The sequence below is a fragment of the Humulus lupulus genome, chromosome 5 (assembly GCF_963169125.1).
Source record: "Humulus lupulus chromosome 5, drHumLupu1.1, whole genome shotgun sequence".
In the NCBI taxonomy this organism is placed as follows: domain Eukaryota; kingdom Viridiplantae; phylum Streptophyta; class Magnoliopsida; order Rosales; family Cannabaceae; genus Humulus; species Humulus lupulus.
In genome coordinates this window covers 198648766-198673520 of record NC_084797.1, presented here as the reverse complement: position 1 = coordinate 198673520, position 24755 = coordinate 198648766, and the positions used below count along the sequence as shown (strand labels likewise).

Genomic DNA, 24755 nt, shown 5'->3' with positions numbered 1-24755 from the left:
TAATTAATTTGTAATCTAATTATAGATTTGAGCTCAAAATCATTCAGTTCCAGAATTAACCCTTAAGGGAACTAATATACGATCCGTTAGGAAAGATTAGATTCCGTATTGTTGATACATGTTCCCAGCCATCCATGATATTAAATCTCCAAAACAAAAGTCATTAGCCTCATTCTTTGAAGAGACCTTAACGAATGAATCAAAAGATTTAATAAACATGAACATGAGTTCATGAACACTCAGGATTTAGGTTGATCTATAAATGATCATCAGTTATGATATGAATTACAAGTCTTTATTGTTAAATGGTTTTTGGATAAAGACTTTAATTCATATCGGTCCATGTCATATATAATCATATTATATAAAGCACCTTTACCGAGATGTCTTACCACATCAATAATCCGAATCTAGATTATTTGTATCATTATGATACTCAGTAAACCGTACTTACAACTCCAATTACAGAATTCCATAACTTTAATTTGTTGTTGTTGACTATTTTTATTCATTCATGTGATCTTAATTCTCTCGTACTAATACAAGATCACATCCACAATAATGAATATGGAATTTTTCTGATATTTACAAAATTATTCAAACAATAATTTAACAATCTAAATATGACAATAATAATAAACCATTGTATTTATTTATTCATAGAAAAAACAAATGTCTTTACATGCTTTTAGGACACACTCCTAACACTACTTACATTATATATGATTGAATCTCAGGATTATTTTGCAACACAACTAATTGAGCTTGATCTAATTCTTCCCTAGACACGGTGATCATTGTTCCATTCCCTCGTAGTCCTTTATCAACTCCATCTGAGTTATTTCGTGGTTTGCTGATTCCGATTGCCTCAAAATTCTACTGCATCTTCCGATATATAACATTCAACCATACTAGCTTCAAGACGATAATGATTACGCACATAACTTTTCAACACCTTCATACTTCTTTCAAATGGATACATCCATCTCGCCCAAACTAGTCCACACAACTTGGCTTCCCTTACTAGATGAACCATTAAATGTATCATAATGTCCAAGAAGGATGGCGGAAAAAACATTTCAAGGTTTCATAGAGTTTCCACTATCTTACAATGCAATGCATCTAATTTTTTCATTTCTAATTCTTTTCTGCATAAATGATTGAAGAATATGCAAACATTCGTAAAAAAATCTCGAAATTTTTTCGGTAATACTGACCAAATAACAATCGGAAGTAATTGTTGCATCAACATATGACAGTCATGTGATTTCATACCCATCAACTTTAAATCTCCCATGGATACCAAGTTTCGAATGTTGGATGAGTAGCCATCAGGCACTTTCATCTCTGCAAATGATTTACATACAACTTTTTTCTCTTCTCTGGACAACGTGAAACAAGCACGAGGTAAATATGTGTGTTTACCTTTTTGTTTAGGTGCTAAATCAGTTCGTATACCCATTTCAATAAGATCTAAACGACTAGTTAAACCATCCTTAGTTTTACCGGGAATATCAAGTAATGTACCTATAATACTTTCGCACACATTTTTTTCTATATGCATGACATCCAAACAATGTCGAACAAGTAAATCTTTCTAGTAAGGGAGGCGAAAAAAATTGATTTCCTTTGGAAACATCCATTTACTTTCTTGTTTTTCTGCATTTTTCCATACTTGAAATCAATTTTCTCTATTTCTTTAAGAATTTGTTGCCCCGAAAGTGGCAAAGGAGCAACACCTTGTTCTTTATCGCCATCAAATGTTTTTTTTTCCCTATAATCATGATTTAGGGGCAAATATCGTCTATGACCCATATAACAAATTTTGTGCCCATTCGATAGATGAATAGCCCTTGTGTTAGTGCAACATATTGGACATCCCTGGTAACCTTTTGTGCTTAACCCTGATAGATTACCATAAGCTGGGAAATCATTAACAGCCCACAACAAAACAGCTTTTAAGTTAAAGACTTCTTTCTTAAAACCGTCATATGCCTCAACACCATTTTCATACAAATCTTTCAAATCATCAATTAATGTTGCCAAATAAACATCTATATCGTGTCCCGGTTGTTTTGGGCCTGAAATCATTAATGTGAGCATCAAAAACTTTCTTCTCATCACTAACCACGGAGGAAGATTGTACATAACAAGGAAGACAGGCCACGAACTATGCCTACTACTTAGAGATTTATGTGGATTTACACCATCGGCAGCTAGACCTAGACGAAGATGTCTTGCTTCAGTTTTAAATTCAGGATTTAAGTTATTAACTTTTTTCCAAGCCTGCAAATCTACAGGATGTCGAAGTTTACCATCTTTCACTCGCCTAGTCTCATGCCATATTAAGTTTTTAGAGTGTTCTGCACTTCGATATAATCGCTTAAGCCGCGGAATCAAAGGCAAGTACCACATCACTTTCTAAGGAATAAGTTTCCTAATCTCCTTACTCTTGTTTGGTTTGTAGCGGGGTGAATCACATTATGGGCAAGTGTCCATGTCTGCATACTCTTTACGATATAACACACAATCGTTTGGACATGCATGGATCTTCTCATACTTCAAGCCTATGCAATTTAAAGTTTTCTTCATTTCATACGTAGACTCAGGGAAGCAATTATCTGACGGCAAAATCTCTTTAAAAGCAGCTAAAAATTGACTAAAACATTTATCGCTAACTCCATTTTCTGCTTTTATGTTGTAAAATTTTACCATCGTTGGTAATCTTTGTTTCAGAAAACCATTGAATAATGGTTTATCTGCATCTCTAACCAATTTATCGAATTTTGAAGGATCATCAACAAAATCTTCTTGTGCTTCATCGAGCAATTCCATAGGATGATCGTCAAAATCACTATAACCCAAATCATCAATCCCTCGCCTCCTGAATGGATATGGATTATTATTTTTCAATGATTCCCCATGCCAATACCATGTACGATAACTTGTATCAAATCCCCGACAAAATACATGATTTTTTATCATGGTAATATTTCCTTTTGATCCATTACCACAATCTATATATGAACAATGAATTATTTCCGGATCACTACAATTTGTTTGGCAAAATTCTAAAAATTGGTTGAATCCGTCTTGAAATTGTTGTGTTTCTCTATTCTCAAAAATCCATGACTTATCCATAATGATAATATCTACCTAATTCCCAAGTCGATAATGAAAAGAAAATTAATATTGTAATTGAAAAAATTATGTTCAATTAATAAATTATAAAATGAAATGGGCAGAGTTTCATTTATTTCTATAACATATCCAAAATTCATATGTATTTACAATTTCAACATAAACAAAAACATAATTATTACATATATTAATTTATAAAACATGTTAATTAATATTATAAAAAAAAAATTGGGGCAGAGTTTCCTTTGTATTTATAGCATATGCCAAGTTATCTACCTATAAATTCACATCAAACAAAACATATAGCAAACAACATGCATGTTCTCAACCATAAGTCACCGCAGCACACACATAATTCGCAGAACCTACTTCACTAAGACACACATGTTATCAACCTTCTGTTATCTCCGCAGCACACAATTTTATCTCAGAACGTACTTCACTACGGATGAATATCTAATATATTCAAACTCCTCTAACAATAGTTTGTAAATATAAAAAAAAAAAAAATTAAGTAGTAATTATTACTCACCTTCAAAATTAATCTTCAACAATTTCAACACACCTTACACTTAAACAAATATTTCCTACAATAAAAATTTAAACACTAGTAAATATATGGTAATTGAATTGATCCTAAAATAATACAATTAACAAAAATATACTTTAAAAAAACCATTACCTAAATAATATAAAAAATTATGTAAGCAATAATATTTTAATATAAAAAATTATGTAAACAACATTATTATAAATAAAATAATACAAAAATACCATAAAACCGAAATATACATTAAAAAATCAAGTTTTTGTGATCAAAACATGTTTTAAACAATGAAAATCCCTTCTAATCCTATATAAACTTTAAAAAATGTTATACAAAACTTTGAAAATAATCATATAAACATACATTGAAACCCTCATTAAACCCACTCAATATTTCTTCATTTTTACACTAAAACTTCAAAATAAACCAAGATTAAGTATATTTACATGATTTGAAGCTTTAATATGCAAGAAAATGAAAAAAAAAACAAAAAAAGGACAAAATGGGGCTTACCCGTGGCTGGGGACGGTGGTGGAGCACCGAGTATATGCCTCTGTGAAAATGGAAATGCAATATGAGAGGGAAGAGGTAGGGTCGGTTTTGTGTATAGGAAGAGGGAAGGCTTTCTCCGCGGTTCTATGCTCAAAACTGCACTTTTCTCTGCGGTTTTGGGCATAGAACTTGACTTTTCTCTGCGGTTCTATGCCCAAAACCGCAGAGAAAAGTGTACCACTTCAAACTTTTCACTGCGTTTTTTTTTTAAACCGCAATAACGTAGGGCGCAGACATTAAATATAATTTTTTCGACTCTTTCAAACTTTTTCTCTGCGCTTTTTGTTTATTGTTGAAAAAAAACCGCAGAAAAAGCCTATATTTGTAGTAGTGAGTTCGGCTTTATAGATTTTAAACATGTTTAAGGCCTCACCTGTATTCTTAAGAATGTTATGGAGCTGCTATTGTACAAGTCCAAGTCAACTTGTAAATATTGCAAGAACCATTTCCATGTTGCAAAGGTCTCCTTCTCAGCAATGGCATAAGCAATAGGGTAGTAACTATTGTCAGCATCTATGCCTAATGCTAACAAAATTTGTGTCTTGTAAAGCCCTTTCGTGTTACATGCATCCAAACCAATAATAGGTCTGCACCCTGATTTCCACCCTCTTCTGCGTGCAGCTAAACAAACATAAATTCTTTTGAATGTATGCTTACCTTCAAGTGACATGTCATTATCAATTATAACTAGTAGAACCTAGGTTTCTTGCTCTTAATTCTTCAGCATAGTCCCATAACTTCCCATATTGATCTTTCATTGACCCTTCCAAGAATATTGCTCCCTTTTTCTTTACCTTGTAAACTTGGGTCTTGGTGATTGTGATACGAAAATCTTTCGTTACTTTAGCCAAAAAATCACCACAAGAAAATTGCTTGCCTGGTTGTAAACTTTCACTGTATGTCTTTGGTATCCATGTGCTAGTTGCATTTGTATTCGTACTAATTCTACCGCATGCATGTTTATTAACATAGGTCTTAACCTTGAGAGTTGGATTTTTGCTATCAAATTGAGAAGCATATAAAACCCAAGGACGATTGCCTTTAAATTTAGCCCGAATTATATCTTTATCATTTCTTGGGAAGCTTATATCCCTGCCATTCTTTATTCCATATTGATGAATTGCCTCTCTAAAAACTTTAGCATTCTTAAATACCATCCCAACTCTAAATGATGGATTTGCCATATCTGTCTCATAATTAAAAATGGAGAATATTGGTTTTTTCTCTCTATCTGCGTAATGTCCATTCTTTTCATTTCCTTCAAAGCACACTTTTGTTCTTCATCTAATTCCTCTTCACAATCATCATCTTCAAGATTTTGTACTATCACATCTTGAATATTTGTCTCAGCTTCCGAGTTTGATAATTCACCCATTATTTTTCTTTCTTCAACTAGCCAATCTTCATTATCAGTCGTACCCACGTACTCAGTCTCGACAAATTCGTCATCAAACACAAAACTTGAATCACTTTCAGCAGTTTCATCACTTTCATGCACCCCAATATCTTCTACATTGACATATTCACATTGTTCACGCATAGTACTTGTGCCTTCCCCATCTATTATTTTTTTACACACAAAACTACTACTAGTGGGATCCAAATAATACACAAAGAAAACATCAACAACTCTATTAAGCTTATTCAAAGTTATTAAATCAATCAGCATCCTCACATCATTATCTGTTTCCAACTTTAACATATCTTTATATTGGTTACTCCCTGGAAGAAGATACCAATACTGACACATATTTGGATACCCAAGCAAAAGTCTAATATTTTATCAAAAGATGAATAATTTACCAACTCCGGTTGACAATCTTTGAAAACCATACATTGTTCCCCCATATGTCATAACACCTTCAGAATCTTGTACAGCACAACCATGATGGACTTTAAGCATAAGAGATGTAGGTCCTGTGTTGAAAGAAGTGAATAAAATATATTTGTAAAAAAATGTGATGTATTTCCTGTGTTGAAAGAAGTGAATAAAATATACTTGTAAAAAAAATGTGATAAAGCTAGTCTAAGAAGAGAAGAGAGATACATACGACGATATAAAATAAGCTTGCTGATGCTTCATTAATATAAATTTATGTACATATAATAAATATATAATTAATAAACATACATATTTGTTATTCTACCAACAATAAACAATCACATATATCTCATATGACCCCAGTTTGACAGACTCAATTAGGCACCAAGTGTGCCAATGATCAAAAGAAAAAAAAAAATCTCATATGACCCCAGTTTCAATATTATTTAAACATATTAAAGTTTTACGAGGGACCACTTCAATACAAAGAATCCTACTTCCATAATCTGCATTTTTTTTCATTGATTCATAACCATCATCCATCTTAACTTAAAATAAAAAATCACCAATATACTTAATAAAACTAATCTTCTTCCACAAGTGTAATCCTTCAAGTGTAAATACTTTTTTTTAGTAAATGACAGTAAAAACTAGATTTTCTTTTTCTTCTCAAATCAAAAGTCTCTGTAATTTTAACTACCCTTCATTTTGTTTCTTGTATAATGTATATGCTGAAGACCTGATTTGGGGATATTAAAAACCCTAATAGTCATAATTACCTTTTTAGCCTTGTAATAATACATTTAGCTTTAACGTTGTTTACAAATTGGGATTTTGGGGTAAGTGAACCAAATTTCAAAAGATATGGGTAAATAACAACTCACTGTAAAACACAGGGGGGCAAGAAGGTTATATGTCCCATAAATCATTTCATGTTTGCTGACCAATTCGTCTCTTTATTTGTGTCAATGATTAAAAAAAACCATCTAACCCTTATTTTTGTATTTTACTTTTATAATATCTGATTTTATTTTACCAATGGCACATTTTTTTAATTAATAAGTTGAAATAAAAAAAAAATTGAAAGTTCGTATATGTACTATAAAATTCTGGTACATAAAATATAAACTATAAATACACGTAATATATAAATATATATTATGTGTAAATTGATATATATATATTTATTTCACTAAATTATGCAATATATATTTATATGGAGCGACTACAATGTGCTTACTTTCTTTTTACAATACTCGTGCATCATTTTTCTATTTTCAGCACCTGGATAGATATAATCCTAAAAAAATTTATATGACGATCTACATTGTAGTTATTTAGAACAAGCCGCAAATTTTCAAAAAATTCTGAATAATTTACGAAGCCGAAAACAAGGTTCAAACTATCAAATTTTACACTCGTACACAACAAAACAAGCAATCGTGCAACATACAGTTTGAACCCTACTTTCCGTACCATAATTTATTCAGAATTTCTTAAAAATTTGTAGGATGCTCTGGATAGCTACAATGTACATCTTCATATAAAAAAAATTGGGATTATATCTATCCAAGTGCCGAAAATAGAAAAAAGATACACCAATGTTATCAAAAAAGTGGATGCATTGTAGTCACTCCCTATATTTATACATTATGTATAAATAATATATATATTTTATAAATATTATGTGTAAATTTATAGTTTATATAGTTAATAAATGGCAAACACAACAATAATTGATTTGATTCCTCATGGTTTCAATCCAATATTCGGGGTTTAAATAATCTAAAATTATGAAGACCAGATAAGGTATGAGTCTAACGACCCAAAATCACTAATATGGCTTAAGGGCCCTAATTAGTGTGCCGGGAATGCATAATTGACTTATGAGTGAATTTATTGACTTAATGCATGCTTGTATGAATATTTGAATATAAATGTGGTTAAATGTTATATATGTGAGAACCACATTATTATGTGGGTAGATTTGCAATGCGCGACTTGAGGCGTTCCTAGGGAGCTAGATAGCGGGAAAAGTCACAACGGGGCTTAGTATTTGACTTTGGACAAGTCAAGGGGTATTTCAGGTATCGGGTAGTTATTTAGACTATCGGGTTATGGAAATAAATATATGGAGATATATTTGGGGAAATTTACCATTTTGCTACCGGGGACGTTTCCGGCACCCCGAGCCTCGGGATTGACTTAACTGATTAGGATTAGACTAAGTTAATGAAAAACAGGGGAACAAAACACAAACCGACTCATACTCCCTCTCACCTCTTCTCTTCTCTTTTCTCTCCCAAGAAACCACAGAAAATTCAAGATAAATCAGCTGGAATTTAGTGATTTGGGCTGGAAACTTGTAGGTTAAATCCAGTGCTTAGCTAAGGAAACTCAACCAAGATTAAGGTAAGAGTTGAATTGTGTTTTTGGGTGTTAGAACTCTAAGTTTTTTTTGGCTGAGTAATAAGGTGATTATAATTTTGTTGTTTAAGGGCTAAATTGAAGATAAGTGCTTGGGTTTTAGCTCAGAGATTGTCAAGGAGGTGGTTCAGCAAAAGAGGTAAGCTTCAATTCGTATTCAGAGGTTAAAATTTGAGTTTTGCATGATTGGTTTTGGTGTTTAGAGTTGCTGGGTTTCAGAGAATCAAAATGGAGTTTTAGTAGGTTTATGGGCTGAATTTCTGTTGGATTATGTTGTTAGAGTCATGACAAAAGGTTTTTGATTAATGGATTTTGAGTTAGGGTGCTTTGGAATAGTTTTTGATGGGGTTAGGAAGCTAGAAATGGTGGTTTTTCTGGGCACAAAGGGGAGGGTCGCGGCTCTATTCTAGAGTGTTGCGGCCCTACGAAGCAAGAGAGCCAAGGAGGCTCGGCCAGGGGAGAGCGCCGCGATGCCCTTGGGCAGGGCCGCGGCGCGTGTTTGTTTGCTGGGGGCCTTGGGCTCTGTTTTAGAGGCGGGCCGCGGCTAGGCTTCAAGGGCCGTAGCCCTTGGGTGCATTCTTGAACATTTGGGGATTTTAGGCGCGGGAGTCTAGCCTAGGGTGCTCGGGATCGATTTCCCCACCGTGCTTGGTGGAAACTCGATGTCCCGGAAGCTAGTATTGTACCCGGAAACCTTGACTTGAATTTTAATGGAACCCAATACCTTGGTTGTGACTAGGTGTTAAATCTAGGGCTCGGGAACGGATCGTGCTTGAGGAGCGTCGCTCGTAATCAGTGAACGCAGGGACTAAAGGTAAGAAAACTGCACCTGTTTGTGTATTTGTAATGGGACTATGGGCTCCCTAATATGTATACTTGAAAAGATGGTATTATGCCATGTAAACAGTGAACCAACGACCTAAGAGTGCCAAGGGTTACACTAGCGCACAGGGCACGACTTGGACACTGGTAGCCGAGGACAACTTATTATGCACTGAGCTAGGTTTAAGCGGGCCAGAGTCAGTGGGCTAAACTGAGGGTGCGACCTAAGTTGTCGCCCCTGACTATTATGTGACCTGATTATTATGAGGCTTGAATGTTATTTGTGATTAGTTGCATCTTTCATTATGAGTATGTGATGTATGGTTAACATGGAATATTTAATGATTGATCATGCTTAAAGAATTGACTATTTGTTATTGTTGTTTGTGTTGCACATTATGTTTTCTTGCTGGGCCTTGGCTCACTGGTGATACGTGGTGCAGGTAAAGGCAAGGGCAAGCTTGATTAGCCCTGACTTGGAGAGCTATGCGAGTCGAATGTACATGACCAATAGCTCAGCCGCCACGGTTAGAGTTTAGGCAGGGACGCGAGAACCAGAAATGTCTATTTTGCCTTAGTATGGCTGATAGTTGTCTGTATTTTGGAGATTTTGTAAATTAACTTTTAAACTCTATTTCTTTTTGGGATCCTATGTATAAAGCTGTTTAATTATATAAAGTGAAACTTTTGAGACCAAAACCTTTTTAACCCTAGCTCCTACATGCTTAGTGACACGTTTTTAAATTAATGACTTGATTAGCAAGTCCTGCACCTTTATAAGTACACAGTGTAGCAGTCTTGGCTATCCAGGGCATTACAACTTGGTATCAGAGCGTCCTAGGTTTAAGGATTCCTGAAGACAGGCTGGACATGTACATTCGCTGCTAGAGACAAGCTCGTTTCAGGGTTTGGTAATGTGTATATGTGCTTATATGTCTGAAATGAATTATCAATGTTGTTGTTTATTGGATTAATAGGAAGAATGATATACTAATAGGGCCTGGCCCTTGACTGTTGTGTGATAATATTGAGGCATGTTTATTAGCATTGCCGTGCATGTAAATGAATATTTGGATGATTAATTGTATATTGTGTATGGATGAATGTTTGTTTCATAACTGCAGTGTGAAGAGATTGGGGCATGCTTATTAGCAGCCGGTGCATGTGGATAAATGCATATATGTTGATTGTTTGTGATTGGTTATGCTCCATTGGTGGATTTTGGAGAAGTTTTTTTTTACCCTGTCATCATGGTCTGACTACCGAGTCGTTGATTCCAGATTGACTTGGATAGCTATGTGTCCAAGAAAATCTACGCGACTAGCCAGCACTAGGTCTGGGACCGGGGGTGATGACCAAGGCCAGATTCCTCCGCCAGTCCCTGAGAACTGGCAGCAACTCAGGGCAGATATGCAGGCTTGATTACAGAGTCAGGATGAACAGATTCGCATATTGCGCAGCAGGCTCCATCAGGGAGCGCTGCCCCTATTGTACCACCTGCAGTGGTACTATCTGTACAGTCTGGGGAGGTTGGGAACAGGTGGGAGCCGTTATATGAACGGTTTAGGAAGCAACAACCTCCAATCTTTGAGGAGGGACCAGATCCACTAAAGGCCGAGCAATGGCTGACTATGATTACTACTATCCTGGATTTCAGGAGGATAGAGGGACATGACAGAGTGGCCTGTGCCACGTATATGTTGAGAGAGGATGCCCGCATCTGGTGGGAAGTGGCATCGCAGACCAGGGATGTTATCGCTTTGAGTTGGGAAGGCTTCAGAGATTTTTTCAGTCAGAAATACTACAATGTTGCTATCAGGGCAGCAAAGGTTAATGAGTTCGTGGGTTTGGTGCAGGGCAATATGACTGTAAAAGAGTATGCCCTAAAATTTGACAGGCTTGCAAAGTTTGCACCAGATCTTGTGCCTTCTGATGCTGCTAGGCAAGATAGATTTATCAGGGGGCTTAATGGTATGATAGCCCGGGATGTCAGGATTACAACGGTACCTAGAGGAACAACTTATGCCCAGGACGTTGAGAAGGCTCTTATCGCTGAGGAAGCGGAGAACAAGATTTGGAGGGAAAGTGCGGTGAGGCGTGAGGGCCGCAGAGTGGTGCCTCCTTATTCAGGGACAGGTAGGGGCGGAGGCCCTAGTGACTTCAAGAGAAAGACTCCTGACACTTCGACCGTTGCTGGTCCTGATAGGAGGGGTCGGGGTGGACAGGGTGGTCGTCAGGGTGGCGGTGAGGCATGGCGGACTTATCCGGAGTGCCCGAGGTGTAGAAGACACCATCTGGGTGAGTGTCGAGACAAGGCTTGCTTTGTGTGTAGAACAGTGGGGCATCTCAGGAAAGACTGCCCAACAGTGAAGAAAGGTGAAGCAGGAAAGGTGGATAGCTTGACTACAGCTCGAGTATTCACCTTGACTCAGGTAGAGGCCGAGGCTAGTCCCTCGGTAGTGATAGGTCAGCTTTCTAGCGCTGGCTCTCCTTTTAATGTATTGATTGATTCTGGTGCTACACATTCCATTGTTTCTAGTAGAGTGATTGATAGATTGTGTAGACCTAGTGAATATCGAACTGCAGGGTTCGGGACTTTATTGCCTACAGAGGAACTGGTAGTTTCTAGGAGATGGATTAGGGCACTGCCAGGGATGGTTGATAGCAGGGAACTTTTGGTGTATTTGATTGAGTTAGACATGGAGGATTTTGACATGATTCTGGGGATGGACTGGTTGGTCAGATATAGGGCTACCATTGACTGTAGGAAGAAGATGGTAACTTTTGAGCTTGAGGGCGAGGATCCTTTTGTTTTTGTGGTGCGTTATGTGGATCTTGCGTATCCATGATTTCAATGTTGAGAGCCAGAGACTTGTTACAGGGAGGATGCATAGGTTTTCTGGCCAGTGTAGTGGATACTACTAGGGATATGTCGGCAGGGCCGGGAGAAACCAGATTGGTGTGTGAGTTTTTGGATGTATTTCCTGAGGATCTACCAGGGTTGGCATGAAGGGGAGGGCCGCGGCTCTGTACTAGAGCGCTGCGGCCCTACGAAGCAAGAGAGCCAAGGAGGCTCGGCCAGGGGAGAGCGCCGCGACGCCCTTGGGCAGGGCTGCGGCGTGTGTCTGTTTGCTGGGGGCCTTGGGCTCTTTTTTAGAGGCGGGCCGGGGATAGGCTTCAAGGGCCGCATCCCTTGGGTGCATTCTTGAACATTTGGGGATTTTAGGCGCGGGAGTCTAGCCTAGGGTGCTCGGGATCGATTTCCCCACCATTCTTGGTGGAGACTCGATGTCCCGGAAGCTAGTATTGTACCCGGAAACCTTTACTTGAATATTAATGGAACCCAATACCTTGGTTGTGACTAGGTGTTAAAGCTAGGGCTCGGGAACGGATCGTGCTTGAGGAGCGTCGCTCATAATCAGTGAACGCAGGGACTAAAGGTAAGAAAACTGCACCCAGTTGTGTATTTGTAATTGGACTAAGGGCTCCCTAATATGTATACTTGAAAAGATGGTATTATGCCATGTAAACAGTGAACCAACAGCCTAAGAGTGCCAAGGGTTACACTAGCGCACAGGGCGCGACTTGGCCACTGGTAGCCGAGGACAGCTTATTATGCACTGAGCTTGGTTTAAGCGGGGCGGAGTCAGTGGGGTAAACAAAGGGGTGCGGCCTAAGTTGTCGGCCCTGACTATTATCTGACCTGATTATTATGAGGCTTGAATGTTATTTGTGATTAGTTGCATCTTTGATTCTGAGTATGTGCTGAATGGTTAATGTGGAATATTTAATGATTGATCACGCTTAAAGAATTGACTATTTGTTATTGTTGTTTGTGTTGCACATTATGTTTTCTTGCTAGACCTTGGCTCACGGGTGCTACATGGTGCAGGTAAAGGCAAGGGCGAGCTTGATCAGCCCTGACTTGGAGAGCTTTGCGAGCCAAATGTACATGACCAGCAACTCAGCCGCCACGGTTGGAGTTTAGGCAGGGATGCGAGAACCAGAATTGTCTATTTTGCCTTAGTATGGCTGATAGTTGTCTGTATTTTGGAGATTCTGTAAATCAACTTTTAAACTCTATTTATTTTTGTGATCCCATGTATAAAACTGTTTAATTATATAAAGTAAAACTTTTGAGACCAAAACCTTTTTAACCCAGCTCCTACATGTTTAGTGGCACATTTTTAAATTAATGACTTGATTAGCAAGTCCTGAACCTTTATAAGTACACAGTGTAGCGGTCTTGGCTATCCAGGGTGTTACAATGAATGTATATGGGTTATGTGCTACTGGTAATTTTTTTTTGAAAAAAAATGTGCCTTTGGTAAAATAAAAGTGAAAATTTCAGGTTCTATGCATAATAACATAGTGAAATATTTTAATATGCCAACAAAAAGATTCCTCCCACTAATGTGCCCCTACCATATTTTGGACAAAAATACCCCTTTCATTTAAAAATATGAGATTCAACATCACACACATTTCTCTCTCTCTCTCTCTCTCTCTCTCTCTCTCTCTCTCTCTCTTTTCCATCATTCTTGGCATTTTTTAAGAGAAAACATTATAGGTAAGTATCCTATCATTCTATCTACTTGTGAATATGAAATGTCATGGTTAGATTGAGGTTTCGAATTGTTTTGGTGTTGAGTGTGGTATTTTTTTCTGCATTTTTTTTATCTGTTCTTCGGATCTGAAAGATATGGAAATATGTGGGTTGTCATTCGAAATCGATGATAAATCGATACCAAATTGATGGTAAATCGATGCCAAATCAATGCTATTTCAATGCTGAGACAAACATATAATTTGGAGATTATTTTTTATATAATATCGATGGTATATCGATGCCATGTATGTTGGTGTGTTTCAGCATCGAAATGGCATTGATATACCATCAAAAATGCATCGCGTACAAATGTCAACCAACAACATTGATTATGCATCAAAATGTCATCGATGTGGCATTGCAATGCGGATAGCATTATATAGGCATCAATTTTTCATCAATTGTGCATTGATTCATCATTAATTTTACCATGTTTTTATTATTTTCTTAAGGTTTTTTTTGTTTGTAAATTTGCAAGTTCCAAAGTTAATATAATTGTTTCTTACAACGGTATTTGGGAGCAGAAAGGAGAGAAATGGAATTTCAAAGGTGCTTTGAACACTATAATACACGTACCAATTGATGTTGGTTGCATAGAATTATTAAGGAAGTTGTATTCAAAGCTGAAAGTGGATAGGTCATTGTTTGACTTAAAATTGGAAGTGTCGTTTACATGCAATGATTTTAGCTTAGATTCCATTGAAATCACGTATGATGAAGGAGTGAGTGCTCTTATTCTTGACCATTCAATGTCCTTAAAGCATCAAGTTCCTTTATGCGTCAGTTCGATTACAAAGAACATTGCTCTTCTTGATCCATCTCCTAGAGCGAGTGTTAATAAGGATAATCATAATCAATCTTGCATGATTGTTCCACAAACAACTCCTGGGCCAAGTGTATGCATCAGAGGTCCTAGTCAAAATGAAACTTTTTTCCCCAAGAAAATCTCCTGCATGATGATGGGTACGAGTCTTATGTCAATGACAATCCAATTGCCCATTTGGGTGATGATGATGAAAGAGTTGAGGGGTGCAGTAGTTCTGTTGATAACTCTGATGATTGTTTACCCATGCTACATGTGGAGCAAGTGGATAATTTAAATGTACGACCTTTGCCAATACGTCAAGAAAGTCAAGGATGCAGGTGTAACACCCTAGATAGCCAAGACCATTACGTTGTGTATTTTAAATAGTGCCAGAATTACCAATCAAGTCAATTGGATATAAACGTGTAACTAAGAGTAATTAACGAATTAGGGTTTAAAGGTTTGATCATGGGAAAAATTATTTTCATTTAAAAGGTTGAGTCTGTACATGGGATCCCAAAATAAATATTTACAAGGAATTTACTACTCCAAAGGTAATTACAACATAAGCCGGCCTAAGCGGCAAAATTAGGGTTTGACTCTAGTCCCTCTTGAATCCTTGGTTATGGCGGTCGAGCAGCTGCAAATGTACACGCCGCCCCTAAAGCTCTCAAACTCATGGCTGGTCCAGCTTTCCATTTCCCTTACCTGCACCACATAGCACCTGTGAGCCAAGGCTCGGCAAGAAAACTTAAATCAATAGATTCAGATATGCAAAAAAATATAAATAACAAGCTTAGCAGTAATAACCCAACTCAAACAAGCACATAGTCCAATTTAGACAGCCAATGAGTTAGACAAGTGTAGACTGCACTTCTGAATATTTAGGTGGCGTTCGGGCCAGATAAGTGAATATTGTACTCCAAGGTTGCCCTAGCCAAAATGGCTTGTGTTCCGCACGCTTATCGCCGATCCTGACTCTTTTAGGTCGAGCTTTCAGATTAGGTATAATCCAACATACGTTTTACCTAATCACACAATCAGATACATCGTATACAAGCATGCCTAATCAAGTAATTAAGGCATAATTATAGTCATATTCATTAACAGTACCCCGAGCCCTAATCATAACTAGGGTGCATTTTTCTTACCTCGAGTCCCGAGTAGATAGCGTATGGCGATCCTGAGCGCGATCCTTACTCCCATGTCCTAACGATATAACCTAGTCACAACACAATAATGGACAACCATTAAGCAGTAAACTATTTAAAAGCTCCAAGGTTAATTCCTAGCCTCCAGAATCTCAAATTCCACTAAAATGGGTAGTAGAACCCTTCCCGAGCTTTTAGGTTTGAGTTCCCATTCTTAAAAAGCCCCCATTTTGGCCAAGACCCTCAATTTGAGCCACGACGCCCCACACAAGCGTTGTGGCCCCCTACAAGTCAGAGAGAAATTCCCTTACTTCCCTAGACACGCACCGCGACGCAGCCCACCCAATGTCGTAGCGCTAAGGCAGTTTAGAGAACCATCCCTAGCCCCTGAGTTCATGCGAGCCACGATGCGACCCTGCGAACCCAGATTTTCCAACATTTTTCCCGAGCCCAATTCCTCAAAATTTATCCTAAACAACAACTAAACCCAAAATTGAGTTATAATCTCAAAGAAATTTATCCAGAAAAACAACATACCTAAAATCCCCATAGAAACCCATAAATCCCACCTTGAGCTTTGAAGCTCAAGAACACCAAAAATAGAAAATGAGAACTTAGAGTTTACAGGACCAAAAATGTTACCTCAACTGGGATTCATCCTCCTAACTGCACCTTAAATAAATACCTAGGACCAAGCTTTCAGTCTCCAAGCCTTCCTCCTCAAAAATTCAATAATCCCTCAGTGCCCAAGAGAGAAAGAGATGAAGAGAGAGAGAGAGAGAGAGAGAGAGAGTCGCCGAGTGCCAAGCGCTTCCTTTGGTTTTTTTGAAAGCTTCTAGTCCTAAATAAGTCAAACAAAGGATAGGAAAAAGACCATAATTCCCCTCACCCAAGAGCTTTCCTTTTAATGCCCTTAAGGGAAAAACGGTCATTTGCCACATTTCCCACTAATTCTTAAATTACACCATAATTTCCCAATTAACTCTGACATACCCAAATAATCACCAAATTACTATCCATCACCCGATAAATCCCGACTACATACTAGATTACTAAAATATCCCTAGGCTCACCCCGAGCCAGGTATTTGACCTCGTTGTGACTTTACTGTTAACTCGCTCACTAGGATCGTCTCGAGCCGAACATCGCAAATATATCCACATAATAATGTGGTCTCAATCACATAACACACATAATTACATTTATACCCTCAACGAGTCAAAATTACAAAAATTCTATTATTAACAAAAATGGTCCCAGATGCATATTTAATACACATAAACATGCACAAGTATTCATGTCACAATGTAATTCATATATGCCACATAATCACACATATATTCAATTAAATTCACATATTAATCCATTTATGCCCTCCTGGCATACTAATCGAGACACTAAGTCTTATTAGTGAATTTGAATGTCAGCGGTAAGTGGTGGACAAGAGCTGCTCAGGCTATCATAATGGCAAACTCAAGCACCCTAAACTTACATAAGTTTGGGCCCATTAAGAAGTGCACCTCATCGTCACACGAAGACTTCACCTTCTGCAAAATTATTGTGTGCACGAATGCCTCAGAGAACGAAAAGATAGGGGCTATGAAAAATGGCCAAAAAACAGTCTCATTCACCCTCTTGAACAATCCATGCTCCTCAAACCTTTTCTTCAATTTAGTTAACCTCCCAGAACCCCTATATTTCATACGACCGACATAATGATCCTCTATGGGGATCTCAAGCGGCGGGATACGTTTGGATAGCATCTGCAAAATATCCAAAAGAAAATGAGAGACAATTAATTAAAATTACAAAAAAAAACTCATTATATCGAAATTCCATCAAAATACCATCCATTTGGCATTGCAGCAATAAACAAAAATCAACATATACACATATGTATCGAAATACCATCGTAACTGATGTTACCAATCAACAAACAAACTATCGATATGCCATCGAAATAACATCGATTATGCATTGAATATCTTTCAAACAGGTAACAAATAAAAGCCATCGACACCACGTCAAATTATCATCGATTTGGCATTGATACATCATCATCTAAATGTATGGCATCGAATAACCATTGACCTGGCATCGAAATAACATCGAAATTATTATATTTATCAAAAGAAAACTAAAACTGGGAAGGCTTCAATACACCATAGAAAATAGCATCGACGGACATTTAACAAATAACAATTGAAAACTAAGCAATCATGGAATCTCATTGAAATGGCCTCAAAATTGCATCTATGGAGATTTAACAAATAACAACTGAAAACTAAGCAACCATCGAATCAACATGGAAATAGCATCGACATTGCATCAATTTTATACAAATTAAAACTGAAAACTATGCAAGCGTCGAAATACCATCGATTTAGCATCGAAATACTATCGATTTAGCATCTTCTTTATTGATTGATGTATCGATTAAGCATCAAAATGACATCGAATGAACATCGACCGACCAAAAATTTGTAGAATGTAAACCTAATCTTCCAATACAATGCACATAGAATCAAACCCATTTCAACCAATATTTTTACAAAATAGAGATTAAAATTCTACATTAGAATTGTTTGAAATGGTGTAATCTCCTTCACAATTTAAATTTTGAAGAAAAAAACAAAAATGGAGCTTACGGTTGACATTGACAAAGAAGATGGTGGCCGACGGCGGAGTGCTCCTTAGCCTGTGAGGATCCAAGAGAGAGAGAGAGAGTTCTGACTGAGAGAGACAATAAGAGTGTGAGAGAATGAGAGATGTTAGAGAAAGAGAATTCGAACTGAGAGAGAGAAAGAATGTTTGAATGAAAAATGTATTTTTGTCCAAAAATTAAAATTGTCATATATTTAGGATAGTGTTGATGCAACAACTTTGCCTTTCTATATCTGGAGGTATTTACCGATGAATTCTAACTTTTTGATCCTTCTCCGATGATGATGATCACTTTGTCAATTGTTAAACCGTCGGGGATACCTACAAGAAAGACACTCTAATGCCTAAGTCAGATTTTTCGATCCCTTCATTTGAATAAGAGTTTAGTATTTATAGAACAAAAATGTGAGGAGGTTAGTTGGTTAAGCTAAGTCCCTGATTGGTGGGGGAAGTAACTGAATTTCCCCCCAAAATGTATTTGGTTCAATTAAATATATAGAGGTCAGAGGCGCAGATCACCTCTAACCCGCAGCTTCTGTCTTCGGAGCCTCTGCAAGATCAAAACGACCCATTTTAATATTCTTAAAACGGAAAAAGGTTTTTGGGCCGAACATTTTGGGCCCAACAGATGTCCCCCAACCCAAACTTCGAATGATCGATGAACGCCTATTCATTCGAACCTTGGGCCGACTCTTCAACGCCAAAGATTTCGTCCAAAGCCGTCACTTCCCGTTATAAGAGGCGGGCCGCAGGCGCACGATCACATAAACCCCGAACATGTATCATTTAGAATTCAATGCAAACACAATTACCGAGTATTGCACTGGATTAAGGAATTTTGTCTCCCATTTAGTTGGTTCAATTCAAATAATTTCATTTCAAACTTTTCAAACTTCATTTTAGCTTTTCAGAGAAGAACTCAGAGAGAAAAAACCCTAACATCGTTCGTCTTTCCATTCTCATAGCCAACCTCCCATGTCTTCACGTTCATCCCCTGAGCCTGTGGATCGCGAAGGATACAAAGCTGCATATGAACGCATACGCAAGTCATTTGACATTCCAGATAATGTCACAGTCCGAATGCTCACGGATTCTAAGCTAAAGGAATGGTGATTCAAAGATGTGGTCAAATCCAGCGAGATCATCATGAGTCTGAGGCACATAGAATGGCTTCATTTTCCTCTCCTTGCTCTGCTAGTGCAAATAATTTCAAACTCCGGAGCTCACATTTCTCAATTTCTCCAAAATTCTATTCAATCCATAGTTGGCGCTCAGATGATTGGAGCTCTTAGGAATGTTGACATTCAATCGGATGAAATCTATGCATGCTTTACTAAGTCGACTAAAAAAGAGATAGAAGGTAAACCCTGGAAGACCTTTTATCTTTCCCCCAAAAAAGACTGAACAATCTTCACTGATTTCGACAGCTCCCATAGGAATTGGGACAAATATTTCTTTGCAATTGGAGGTGCGTGGTACCCTAAATTTCTGCCCCAAGAAATATTCCCCTTGGCCAGGGTTTTCATAAAAGGTGAGTTTTGTCTTTGCTTTGTTTTCTCTCTTCTTTTGTGTAATCATATTGCGTCTGAAAGATTGTCCATTAACCTGGTCCTATGCGTTTCCATTTTATTTTATGTACCAAATTTCGCGTAACCTCAGGTCAGCATGAGTCCCGAGCGACAGAGCTTATTGACAGAGAAAGGGCTCCTTCACGAGTCCAAAGAAAACGCCATCAGCATCAGAGGTGTAATGAACCCCTACTATATGCAAATCATGACTCGACTCTGCTTCATAGATATAACTAATCTTGGTACTATGCGGGTCAGGACACATAGGGGCGACATGTCCCTCGCCAAAATCATGGCTACATGTGCGAAGCAGTTAGGAGTGTTCTTGAAAAAGTCCCCCCTGCTTCTTCGACTCTGTCACTATCAAAGACTGAGTACGAGAGGGCGAGCTCTGAGACCTTTAACACATGTGCCAAGCGCCAAGGGATCCCTGAGAGCAAGAAGAGAGATGGTTTTGACTCAGCTTCTGCTGCAGAATCATCCCTTGAAAAATTTGCTTTGGCACGTAGGTCTTCTCGTATACATGGGCGATCCTCAACGCCTTCTGATGCTCTACAGGTCTAACCCCTCCAATAGGTGCCTCTGCCAAATGATGCCCTGGGAAGAGGAAGTCGCGAGAGGAATCCTCTAACGAAGACTCGGACGATGGAAAGTTCATTTCGTCCAAGCTTTGGATCTCAAGAGGCTCCACTTCTGCCGCTAGGGGCTCTTCTTTGACAATCCCCAAGCTTACTCCAGGGAAGTTACTAACTGGACAATCCACTTCTACCCCCGTTGGTTCTTTACCTACATCGTCCTCTTCTTCTCCTGTACCGGGGTCCTCTCTGGGGGAGGGCCCGAAAGGCATTGTGCCTCCTGTGGCTCTGCCTCCTGCAGGGGTCAAACCGTCAGAGGCGGCGACTGTTACTGGGGTGCAGGGTGACTTGTCAGTTGAGGCGAGATCTCCTAGAACCTGTGCGAGATCATCAGAGGCGTTGCCCTTTGCCTCTGCCTTGGCTAGGGGGTCTGACATTGGCCACCAGCAAGGATTAGAGGGGAGACGCCCTTCTTCTGCCTCCCGTAAGAACCGTCTTTTAGAGGATACTTTCGGTGGCGGCTCTGAGTCTATGAGCAGTCCTTCTCGGCCAGTTGATGCAGGCTAAGTCATTTCTCCAGAGACCCTCTCCGTATGTCAAAAATCAAGAGCTACTGAGGTCGTAGGTGGCCATAACTTGGGTATTGATGTTCATGTGACATCTTCTGTGGCTTTTGGGTCTCATTTAGAGAGGTCATCATCGTATCCCCGAAGGGTACACATAATTTTGAGTCACCAAGTGCTTTTCTGGAGCAACTGATGTCTTCTACAGTACAGACGCTAGCGTATCTGCCAAGTGACTTGGGTGAAGATGTTGGAGATGGGTATCTTGTACGTCCTTCCATGCCACATCTTTCTGGAATGGGAACGACCGCTTTGACACCTGATAGCATTATGGTTTCATCGCTAGCGAGAGGTGGGGAATCGGTTGCCCCCGTTGCTTTTGTTGCTGTGGTAGCAGGGAGAGAAGCAAGTGATAAAGTGGTGGATGTGCCAAAATATGTGTCTTCTGCATCAATAGAGGTGATGGAGGAGATGCTACACATTAGTAGACCTCATCTTCCTGCAGAAGCTATTGGGTCGTTGAGTGGTCAAGGTGACTTGCTTCAACAAGTGTCTGACCACATATGGATGGTAAGTTTTTGTAATATGAGCATGAGTGCCATGTATGTACGAGAGTGAGTATCATGTGGTGTGTGTTCTGTTTGATGCGTAACAAGCGTAATTAATGTTTTGACAGAGCTATGTATGTGCTTCTGCTACTAGAAGGGAATATGCAGCGGCTGTTCAGAATAGCGCTAAGGTGGCTAAGCAGGCGGCCATGCTAGAAGAGGAGTGTGCGGGGAGAAGAATGGCCAAAGCGAACCGTGATGTGCTCGTGGAGGCCATAAAGAAATTAGCAACGCAGCTAGCAGAGGTGAAAGAGAAGGTGGTGGCCACAAAGGAGAAGCTAGTTGGTTCTGTTGGGCTAGAGCTAGAGCGTGACAAATTGAAAGCTGGCCTAGTGGCTATGACTAATAAATGGATGGAAAAAAGACAGTTATGTGCATAGCACGAAGCCCGAATGGAGAAGCTTGATAACATGATAAACGATTTGCAGGAAGATGTAGTGCCACTGTAGACAGAGAAAGAGATATTAGAGAAAGAGAAGAAAGAGCTGCAGCAGAAGGTGGGGATGTTGGAAATGAATGTTGTAGATATGCGAAAGTAGAAGCTAGAAGTAGTACTCCATTTAAAAGACAAATTAAAGGAGAAAGAGGGAGCTGTTGCTAAAATTGAGGGACAGTTAAGGGAAGTGGTTGAGGTATGTGTTTTATATAATGGTATGATAATATTATGGTTGGGTGTTATGTTGCATTTTTTGATGAGGTGATGGGTTTGTTTTGCAGAAGGAAGTTTAGACGGCAGTAGAAGCCACAAGTCCGCGCATCCAAGATCCTCAGATTATCGAACGCAAGTTCGTGAGGATTGCCGAGGTAGACACTACAAAATTCCTGGATCTTGCACTTCGTAACAAGAAGAAAACTCCAGAGGAGAAATGGGCTAAACTGGAGATGTACTGTAAAAGCATCGATGTGAAAGTTGGGGAGTATAATGTGGATTAGTACCTCAATGAACTCGGGGATCTGCAAATCACCTGCCCAGCACAGCATCTTGAAAAATTGAAGTTGAAGGGCGACGCCTTGGGCTCAATTTATACTGCAAGGGAGGAACCTGTGGAAGAAGGTGATGTCGCAGGGAAGGTGTCCTTTGTTATCGTGTTAGAGGCTGCCAGATAGATGGTGATGGAGCCTGCTCCAGTGGCAGAGGCAAGACCAGCTGGTGAAAGAGGTGCCATAGAATGATCGACACAGTTTTTTATGCTTGTATATGCATGTTTAGTCGTCGTTGTTTGTAATTGTAGATGTAATGCAAAAATTAGTAATACATATTACAGGAATTCATTCATGTTATTTGCCTTGTCGTTAGTGAATGTGTTTTTCTTAAAATGTTGTAGCAGGTGAGGGTCAATTAATGTATTCTGATAAGAGGCTTCATAGACCCTTTAGGCTGTTGTGCATGAGATACAGTAGGAACTTGTACAGATGGTTGGAGAGAATGCCCAGTTAAGTGTTGAGGCTGTACTCAACGTGGGCGTTGAATGAGTTAGTGAGAAGTGGAATCCCATATTACATATCTTGCGAGTGTTATGGATTAGGTCATCCAAAGCTAGAGGGTGTGTTGGCAGAGTATACGTGTCGTATTGAATGGGATTAGATACTCCCAAGATGTGCATTTTGTAAATTATGTTATGTGCGTCCCAAGGGGGAATATAGTAAATAAAGTAATATTTTGTAAACAACTGTGAATCATTATTAATATAACATATTTTGTAAATAACAGCTTCTAATTACTTGTTTCTATTGACAATCTGTGGACATCTGACTGTTTGATTTACAAGGTTTACATTGATTTCGTGCATTTATTGCTAAGCGAGTCGAGTGTGTGGGTAGTTTCTCTCTTATCGCCTGCTGAAGATCATAATCATGGTAGTTTTGTGCTCTATGATGTTTTTTCTGTTGTTTTGCATTGAACCTTTTGCTTTGAGAGATAGTTGTGTCGCATTCTTATTAGAACTAAGTCGTCCCCTTAGGTGCATGAAAAAGCAGTGTTGATGCTTTACTATTTGCGAGAGGGAGTGACATGGTTAAGCTCAGATGCAGAAGGCAGCATGCGAGGTTGGGAGTCGAGGCAGAGCTAAGAGAGGTAAAACCCTGGATCAGACATCTTTCCAGTGCACCCATACCGAGATGTATGTGGGAAGGCTTGCTTGGGTAGGCTTCCAATCCGACAGAGGCAGTCATTGTACAGGACGTGGGTGCGACTGCGGGAAAAGTTCCTCCCAGCCTTGGATTGCTAAACCAGTTAGTGTGCACCGGGGGCAGACCCGAAGTGGGGCGTCTGATGGTTCTGCTACAGTAGTCAGGGCAGATTAAACTACATGGAGGAGCCCCTCGCAGCAAAGTAAGATGGCAGGGTAGGTGGTGAAGTGTACCCCGGATGGTTAGCCAAATCCGCATAGTCAGGCCAGATTAGACTGTGAAATTGTTGGCCTTAGCTCCCCATTAGCTTAGTCAAGTCAGATTAGAATGCCTTTAGGTGAAAACCCAAAATGTTGTGGGCAAGATATCGAGTGGAGTGACAGAGGCAACATGCCTCTGTATGTATCTTGCGTGTTCGAAGTTACCTCTTGCTTCTTACCATGCACCACTTTCCACATGCTAACAAACATTCCATTTTTACCAAGGGACTCTTAAGTTTGGGAAATGGCTACATTGGAATTACAAATTCTTGCTATGTATCAGCTAAATGTTTAAATGGATGAAAAACTTATAATCACAAGTGTCCCGATGGTTGCTATTTATAACAGAGGTGGTAGGTAGATTTAAGTGCATGTGAAAAATGTTGTTTCTCATATGGGTCGGTAAGGATATATTAAAATATGTATTTGCTAGTAGCTCTTAGTGCAGAGTAAGTAAACTGATAGTTGTCACATGCGTGTTCTTTTTATGGCATGACAGGAAAGATTCCTC

At 38.9% G+C, this 24755-nt stretch overlaps 1 protein-coding gene across 1 annotated transcript; it reads right to left on the bottom strand.

The window, feature by feature from the left end:
• Positions 1-4917: 4917 nt before the first annotated feature.
• On the bottom strand, positions 4918-6605 carry LOC133779840 (uncharacterized). The gene is made up of 4 exons (XM_062219743.1): positions 6530-6605; positions 6044-6157; positions 5512-5962; positions 4918-5404 (listed from the first exon to the last, which is right to left on the bottom strand). The coding sequence occupies exons 1-4, from the start codon at positions 6603-6605 to the stop codon at positions 4918-4920; spliced, it is 1128 nt and encodes a 375-aa protein (XP_062075727.1).
• Positions 6606-24755: the final 18150 nt, after the last annotated feature.